Consider the following 9,339-nt stretch of genomic DNA (forward strand, 5'->3'; position numbering starts at 1 on the left):
GTACTGAGCAATGCACAGAATCGTTGAATCACTATATTATGCATCTGAAACTAATATAACACTGTATGTTAACTACACTGGAATTAAAATTAAAACCTTTAAGGGTAGGAGGACAAGAAATGGCGAGACTCAGAACTAGCCAGCGTGATTCTCAAACCTTAAAAAAAAAAAAAAAAAAAAAAAAGAGGAGCCCTATGTATTTTTCAACAGTGTCACACCTCAGTTACAAGAGAGGCACAACGCTTGAAATCTCGTTAGGATTACGATGATTGAATGGAAAGGCTTTTGGCAAAAGGATCGAACGTTTATATTTTTTGTGGGGGGATTTTCAGTCTAAGGCACAGCTGGGTACACTCAGCTGCTGCCAAGGATGGAGGCTGTGTGTGAATTCACCAGCAGTTCACCTAGAGCAAAAGCTCTCAATTTTAAATCCCCAACCCTCCAACTCACTTTTTGGGGGACATAAATATTAAAAACACAAATTCTGATGCCAGAATGCCTGCTTTAAAATCCCTGCTACATGATTTATTAGCTGCGGTATGCTGAGCAAATTACTTAGCCATTCAGCGTCTAACTTCCTCATCTGAAAATGGGAATAACACAGCACTTATTTCACAGGTGTGTTGTGAGGATTAAATGAGTTAAATACACATAAGGCACTTAGAGTAAGGGCTCAGCACGTGTTCAACATATCTGGGGGGATACGACTAGGTTTGGAGAGGGAAGGACGTGAGACAGAACAGAGAAAACAGAAGCAAAAGAAATGTGCTATGTAATGATAACTGAGCGCCTTGAATTCACTATCTTTCAAACCCCGAAAAACCTTTAATGCAGGTTAACCAGTCCAAGTCGAGGGCCTAGTAAATAGCTGAGCTGGATTAGGATCCAAGTTGTCTGTCTCCAGACACCAAGCCCTGAACCACTAAGAAATACTGTTTCCCATCTTCATATCTGGCCTTGGGGAATGGAATTCCATCCCCAAGGTTGTAAAGGAGAAAGGGAAGCAAAAAGATTTAACAAATGGAAAGGAAGAAAGAATAAATACGGCCAGGCTCATCTACTTTCCCCATGTAAAAAAAGGTAAAGTGATGTTTCCCTTCATCATTCCTTCAGAGACGAAACAGAGCCTCCCCACTACCTTTGTGGACACTTTGAACTCAGTAAGCCAGGTTGGTATCAAAATCACTATTAAACATGTAAAAAGATTCACAGATCCTTCTCAACCTAAATCCAAATGTGAAATGGGAATATGGGACATGAAATCCAAGAGTGGGCAGGAGAGCAGTGGATGGAAGCACTGGGGACACAGAAATCATGCATCTGTCTAGAAGGGCAAGACCACAAATTCTTGTTTGGCCTGGAACGTCAGAAAAACAACTTAACATCCCTGAGCATCACTTTTTTCATCCGCATAAAGGGAAACAAGAACCGTCTCCATGGATAATAACTCTGATGCAGTGTTAGGAAGAAACAGACAGGCACCCTCACGCATGGAGGTGTAAACTGAGGGTAATCTGGTAATCTCTCTCTTTCTTTTCAATTTAACAAACTTATAATGTGCCAGGCGCGATACAAGTCACTTTAAAAATATTAACTTATTCGGAGCACTTGGGTGGCTCAGTTGGTTAAGGGTCTGCCTTCAGCTCAGGTCATGATCCTGGGGGTTCTGGGATCAAGTCCTGCCTCTCCGGCTCCCTACTAGGCAAGGAGTCTGCTTCTCCCTCTGACCCTCTCCCTTGTAAGTAAGTAAGCAAGTAAGTAAGCAAGTAAGTAAGTAAGTAAGTAAGTAAGTAAGTAAATAAATAAATAAATAAATAAATAAATAAATAAATAAAATCTTTTAAAAGATATACTAACTTAGGAGTACCTGGGTGGCTCAGAGGGTCATGATCCCAGGGTCTTGGGATTGAGCCCACGTTTGGCACCCTGCTCAATGGAGAGCCTGCTTCTCGCTCTCTCTGCCTCTCTCTCTCTCAAATAAATAAATAAATAAAATCTTAAAGGATGCCTGGGTGGCTCAGCAAATGAGCATCTGCCTTTGGCTCAGGTCGTGATCCCAGGGTCCCGGGATCGAGTCTCACATCCGGCTCCATGCAGGGAGACTGCTTCTCCCTCTGCCTGTGTCTCTGCCTCTCTCTATCTCTGCCTCTCATGAATAAAATCCTTTTTAAAAAATAAAATTAAAAATAAATAAAATCTTTTTTAAAAAGATATAATAACTTATTCAATGTTTGTAGTAGACTGGTTTGCAAAAATGGTAGCAATAATCTCCTATACTATATCCCTGTCTTTGGAGAGTCCTCTCCCACACAGACTCTGAGTTTGGCCATGAGATTGACTTTGGTCAGTGGGACAATAGCAAATGTGACACAGTCAGATGTCTGAAAAATGTTTGTGCTCTGGGTTTGCCCTCACTAGCTGCTCTTTGGAACCCTCAGACTACCACATAAAGAAACCCGAGCTCGCTGACTGCAGCATGAGATTCCATTTCATGAGGTCCCTGCCGGTCAACTCATCTGTCAACTACCAGACATGTGGGTGAGGCCAGCCTAGATCCTCCAGCTACCGGCTGACCTAGCAGGTGAGCAGAGATGCATGAAAAAACCCAGCAGAGCTCAGCTGGGCTGGCCCAAACAAGAGGAGCCACCTAGGCAACCTACAGACTTACGAGCTAAGTAAAACAGGTTTAAGCCAGTAAGTTTGGGGGTGATTTGTTATGCAACACAAACTAATACAATCCTCATAGCAATCCAATTAGGTAGATATTATTATTATTATTATTTTATAAATCAGATGACTGAGGCAAAGAGAAGTTGACTTGCACAGGTTGTAAACAGCAGAGTTAAGATTCAACCCCAGGTAATCTGGCTCCAAGTCTATGCTATTACTTGGAGACATTACACACATTTAAATATATATTCTAAATATATATATATTTCTTCTCTGTATATTCTCTATACTACTCTGCTTCACCTAACAAAAGTAGTTTTTTTTTATCAGTTGACTCAGAAATTTATCATACAGATACACTCATACATGTAAAATCACGTATGTATACGATTATTCCCTGTAGCACTGCCGATAATAGCAAAAGACTAGTACAAACAATCCTAGTGCATCCACACAAAGGTATCCCATATGCAGCCATAAAAGGAACCAATAGATCTACAAATACTGATCTTAGGTACAAGGAAAAAAGCAAAGGCACTTATATGCTATATTTACATTTGTGTGTAAACGGGGGGGGGGAGTATGAATATGTAACTGCTTATACATGCACAGATTATTTCTGGAAGGAGACAAGAAATGGGTTTAACATCAATTACTTCTGGCTAAGCGGAACCAGCTGGCTGGGCAACAGAATATGAGGAACAATTTCCACTGTAAATATTTTCATATATTTTGAATTTTTATACTGTATGGTTGTATCACCTATTAATTTCAACTTAAAAGGCTGTTCTGAACACGAAGGGAGATGATAAGTGCCTGGCATAGAAAAAGCAATCAATCGATAGTAGCTACCATTAAAATTACTTTTCTACAAATGATTTCTAATGCTAATACAAATAATTTTTTAAAGTAGCCAATCGTCTGAAATTCCTGGCTCTGCACAGGAAAAGAGCTCATTTTGGATGCAAAAGTAAAGAAGGAAACATTAACCAGCTAAGAGAACAGGTGAAAGAAGAACCCAACATATGGCTTCCCCGGTGGTCATGACATAAGGTTCAAAGCACTGGGCAGGGTGGGAAAGCCCCCCTCTCTGCCTCTCCCCAGAGAAACCCAATTATTGGGCATCCTCTGTGCTCCGACTTTGTGCATTCTCTATGCACCTTTTCTTTCATTCAGCAACATCAAATGGAAGTAATTACTTTCTATTCTAACAGTGTGTCTGCCCTCCCTCTGCAGTTACCGATCTACAACGGTTGAAATGCTGCCACACACATGTGCCAAACTGCTAAATTATCTGCTTCTCTGGAACCAGAAATGATCTGGGGCAGGAGCAGACAATTTGCAGGCAGCAGAAAGTAATAGCAAAAGCCAGGGCTTTGGTACAAATCCCAACTTCAACACAGAGCTGAGCGGCTAGAGCAACAGACTCAACCTTCCAGAGTTTATCATCCCATCTGTAAAATGGTGACTGACAGTCACTATTTCACAGGAGTCTTGGGAACACATGTACCACGGTACCGAGTACAGAGTAAATGTTCACAAAATGTTACTTTCATTATCACTGGGGGCATTCCAACTGAGGTCCAACCACCTTTTCTCCATCTCCCACCCCTTCCTCTCTCTCTCTCACACACCCCAACAATGAGCAACCTTCGGTGTACATTAAAGGACTCCCACCTCTCCCTTCCACATTAGCAAGTCCATGCTACCTCCAAAATCCATCCAGTCTCTCCACCTCTCTCTATCACACCTGCACACAAAGGTGGTCTCTCTACCATGACCATCTCCATTCTGTAATTCATTCTACACACAATAGCCAAGTAGATCTTCAAAACAAGTAAACCAGATCATATCACTGTTCCTCTGCTTAAAATTCTCTAAGTAACATTCCTCTGCATTTAGGCTGAAATCCACATTTCTTACCATGGCCATCAAGTCCCCATAGAAATTGGTCCCTATCTCTCCCTCCAACCTCACTTCATTCTACTCATTCCATCTTGTGTACACTCCATTCCACTTCAGCCCCAGGATCCTCTTTCTGTGTCTCACACAGGCCAAGTCTATTCCTGCCTCAGAGCCTTTGCAACTGATGTTCCTCACTCTGGAGGACTGTTTCCCCAAACCTTCACACAGCTGACTTCTCATGTAATTCATAGTTCAAATATTAACTCCCTAGGAATGTCTTCCTTGACCACAGAAACTAAAATGGCTTCACTCCCTGATTTACTCCTTATTTCGTTATCCTGCTCTTATTTTCTTGATAGTACTAATCACTATCTAAAATTAATTGTGTATTTGTTTACTTCTTTACTGTCTAAGTTCTCAACTAGAATATAGCTTCCAAGAGTACAAGGCTCTTTGGCCATCATCTCCTCACTGCACTCCTAGAGCTTAGAAGGGTACCTACACACAGCAGGTGCTTAATCTATTTGCCTTATGGTGGTGGCAGTCGTGTTTAAAATGCAAACTGAGCGGGCAGCCTGGGTGGCTCAGTGGTTTAGTGCTGCCTTCTGCCCAGGGCCTGATCCTGGAGACCCAGGATCGAGTCTCACGTCAGGCTCCCTGCACGAAGCCTGCTTCTCCCTCTGCCTGTGTCTCTGCCTCTCTCTCTACCTGTGTCTCTCATGAATAGATAAATAAAATGTTAAAAAATAAATAAAATAAAATGCAAACTGAGAGCTCCAGTCCCAATGACTCCATTTAACAGGTCTGAAGTACAGCTCAGGAATCCGCATTTCTAGCAAGCATCCATCGTTTTCATCCTTAAACGAACAAGATGCAAATCATATTTTAAAATACTCGGTCAACACTCTCCATCACCAAATCTTGCTTCTCCCTCTAACACATCCCATCTAGCTTTCCTTAATTAACCTGGTGACGCTAAGGTAAAAGAAGGTTGCTGACCCCTGAATTTGGAGTTCAAGAAAGTAACCCCACCTGTTTCCATTCCTGCCACTCCACCAATGCCAGGAATGCCAAACCAGCTGGCCAGCCTGGCTGGAGTCCTGTCCTCCGCAGAAACACCTGAGCAGGTTTGGACTCACTCCAAAAGGTAAGGTGAATTTCCATGCCAGTTCACTAACAGACTTTCCAGAGGCAGCTGGGGCCAATTCACTCTTGCTCTACGCGCCCCCCAAACACCACTCCCACCCCCCACCCCCCATCAACGTGCACAGCACTCGATTCTGGCACCGGCTGCAAAGCGGCAGGCCAGAGTTCCCTTTAAAGCAAGCTAGCGGCTGAGAGAAGTCTCCGAAAAAGCCACTCGGTGACCCAACAGGCACATACACGCCTTCCTGCAGGCAACCTCGCACTCCCACCCGAGAAATCCACAGGCTCTGGCGGCAAAAAGTCTTACTCTGTTTTTCCCGTTTCTTCTCACCTTTGTCTCTTTAGAAAACACCGGGCGCCCTCGCCTCGGCGCCCGAACTGTCCCTGGGCTTGGCCTGGAGGCCCGGGAAATGTCAAGGGTGCCCCCTGGGACTCGCAGGCGTCCGCTGGGGCTCCCGGCCGCGTGAGCGCTAGAGCCGAGCGCACCCCGCGGCCGTCCCTGGGGAGCCCCCGCCGCCCCCGCCGGGCCCCGCGCACCTGCTTCCCCGCTCCCCGCGGCCCGCACCCCGCAAGCGGGCGCCTCCCCGAAACTCACAGGCTCGCGCGCCCGTCGCCGCCCTCCCGGCTCGCAGGGCGCACCCTCCGGGGACGCGCCCCGGGAGCCCGACCGACGGCAGAGTTTACGCGGCTGCCCCGAGGGAGCGCGGCGCGGAGCAGCCCACGCGGCGGCGGGGGTACCGGGCGGGAGAGCCCCGACGGGGCCGGGAGGGCGCCCCCCGGCTGCCAGCCCCCGCCCCCGCCCCCGGCCCCGGCCCCCCGCCCCCGGCCCTCGCGCCTCCGGGCCACGCGCACTCACCCTCCGCATCCTGCCGGCGGCCGTGCTGGGCGCCGCGAGGGCCGGAGCGCCGTCCCCTCCCCCCCCGCGCGCGCACACACACACACACACACACACACACACACGCGTGCGCCGCGGCCGGCGAGCGGGCGACGGCCTCCGGGGGGGCGGGGCGGGGGCGCGGGGTCCCCGGGCGCGCCCCGCGTGCCGCGCTCCAGGCCCTGCCGCCCGCCGGCCGCGCTCGTCCCCGCGCCGTCCCGCCCGGCCGGGGGAGCCAGGTCCGCGGAGCCCGAGGGGACTGGCGGCCCGGGATGGGAGTTGTCAGCGCCTTAAAAGTACATCCCTTCCCCCGGGGGGTGGGAGGATGGCCCGCCCGGGTCCCGTCCTGCTCTTTGAGGTGCCCTGGTTGTCCTGAGCATTCGGAGGAGGGATGGGGGGAGGGTTAAGGGTGGGAAACAGCACATCGGCCCCGGGCTAGAGGAAAGACCTCAGGGAACAGAGACGGTCTAGGCTTATCCAGGAGAATGGGTCTGCATCCCCATGATTGCAAAACCCTGGTCTTCCCGGCAAAGCTCTGCGTGCAAAGCCTCCTCTTCACAAGGGGCCTCCCCACCCAGGCCCCAACCCCGCCAAACAACAGGGAAATCCTATCCCCAAATGCTAATGCCTCTTGAGAAAAAGAGGAGGGAAGCGGGATATCTTCCTCCTGATCATGAAAACACTGCACACTCCTGAGCCAGGGGAATGCAGGATTCAAATCTTCAAGAACGAGAGTAGGATGGAAGGATGTGAGTCTTCGGGGAAGAAACCTGGACTTTTCCCGATTTGCCTTCTGCTGAGCAAAGTCAATCAAATAGCACGAAATTGGAGGCAGCCTGAATTCAATGGGGGTGGGGGTGGGGGGTGGAAATCCCTTGTTTACCAAAGGATCCTTTGAACAGCATACAAAGACTCCTGCGTTTTCAAACCAGGCTGTAACAGGTAAGCAGCAGACAGCGGTGGGAATGCAAAGGCTTGTGCTGGATAAACACGACAAATGTTCCGGCTTTTACATCGCGTGGATGCCAATTATCGTGGCAGATCACCCTTATCAGCGCTGTCAAAGGAATATGGTTATAATTTTCTAACATTGATAGAGTGTCAGCAGTACTATAGAGACCAAATGTTAAACAGACTAAGTAGCTTTATGATCTAGTAATAAAACCATTTTCTCTTGATTTCTCTTTGTTGCCTACCTGCACAGAGAAGAGGGGTGGCTGAGATATCAGGGAGAAAAAAAATAAGGGAATTAATGAAGACTGCTAACCGCCTTTTTACTTTAACTTACGCTTGACATACAGTAGAGGGTTTGTTTTTTTTTTTTTCTCTTGATATGAATCTCTTCAGATTGGCCTTTGATGTTTTGCTTTTGGGGAAATAACAATTTCAGTAAGGCTCCGAGAGGGCAGGTGATTTGCCAAAGATCACACAGCTTATTAATGGCACAGCTAGGATTGGAACTCAGGTCCACCCACTTAATCCCCACATTTGACTGCCCTCCTGTGCTCTGCCTCAGAGAAAAGCAGTGGGAAAATGTTAAAGTAAAAACACAAGCTCTTGAAATAAATCAGTCACTTCCTATCTCTGGGCTTTAGCTTTCTCATCTGTAAAATGAGAACTTAGATTAAATAGATCGAAGGACCTATTCAGAAGTAAAGCTCTAGAGGATGACTATGAATATTCTGTTCTTAGTATTGTAGGAAATCCTAACGTGCAGGTACCACGTTAGTCACTTTGGTTTGTGTGGTATCTTACCACAGCCGCTTCTCTTACACTGCTTGTACTGCTTCCTGCAACACCACCTCCTCCTCCTGCTTCTAATGCATGTTCTTCCCTTTGTGGATGCACTAATCCAATTAACGTTAATTTTTTATTTAACTCCACTGAGACCCCTGGAGTGAGGGAGGTAGTGTCCGTTAAGGAATTGTTAGTTTGAACTTCCAGCATTAGTTAGCCTGCATAATTTTTAGACTCCCTTCAGAAACCAAGACTATTCAACTGTACAGAATAAATGACAACACATCAAACGCTAATGGAACACAGTTCTACTGCTCAGCTACGGAAATCCCCGGGTCTCCAATGCTATCATTAACTAACTTGAAGAACCAATTTCAAAGTGAAACCAGACTGAGTCAAGATTTTTCTTTTTTGAGGGTGAGGAGGAGGGTCTTATGTTAAAAGGTTCTTCAAGAATGCTTTAATGGGGATCCCTGGGTGGCGCAACGGTTTGGCGCCTGCCTTTGGCCCAGGGCACGATCCTGGAGACCCGGAATCGGGTCCTGCGTCGGGCTCCCGGTGCATGGAGCCTGCTTATGTCTCTGCCTGTGTCTCTGCCTCTCTCTCTCTCTCTCTCTCTCTGTGTGTGTGTGTGTGTGTGTGACTATCATAAATAAATAAAAATTAAAAAAAAAAAAGAATGCTTTAATGATCAGGGTTATGTCTCCAGTTGTTCCTGTCACAGCCTGATTGGGCTTCTAAAATGTGACATTATGGTTTCCTTGAAAACCACCTAATATTTGAGAATAGGATACATTTTTTTCCTTTTTATCCTTTTTCTTAATTGTGTAACAACATCTTTACCAGTCACAAATAGTGATACTCAGCCCTCTTGATCTCTAGGCTGAATTCATAAGTCTCTGTCTTAAATACAGCAGGAAGTATACTAGGACAACCTAACTTATTTCATTCATTATTAACATAAATATAACAATTGAGGCATTGGATATAACAATCGAGCAAAAATG

General features: G+C 46.7%; 1 protein-coding gene across 1 annotated transcript in view; it reads right to left on the reverse strand.

Annotated features, from left to right (window-relative positions):
• Nucleotides 1-6,687, reverse strand: part of TMCC3 (transmembrane and coiled-coil domain family 3) — a 261,930-nt gene extending 255,243 nt beyond the window's left edge. Inside the window, exon 1 of the mRNA XM_038558661.1 lies at nt 6,578-6,687. Coding sequence (XP_038414589.1) covers nt 6,578-6,586 — 9 coding nt within the window. The 5' untranslated portion in view covers nt 6,587-6,687. The remainder of the gene's footprint in view (nt 1-6,577) is intronic.
• Between the last annotated feature and the right edge of the window lie 2,652 nt (nt 6,688-9,339).

This window comes from Canis lupus, chromosome 15 (assembly GCF_011100685.1).
Source record: "Canis lupus familiaris isolate Mischka breed German Shepherd chromosome 15, alternate assembly UU_Cfam_GSD_1.0, whole genome shotgun sequence".
In the NCBI taxonomy this organism is placed as follows: domain Eukaryota; kingdom Metazoa; phylum Chordata; class Mammalia; order Carnivora; family Canidae; genus Canis; species Canis lupus.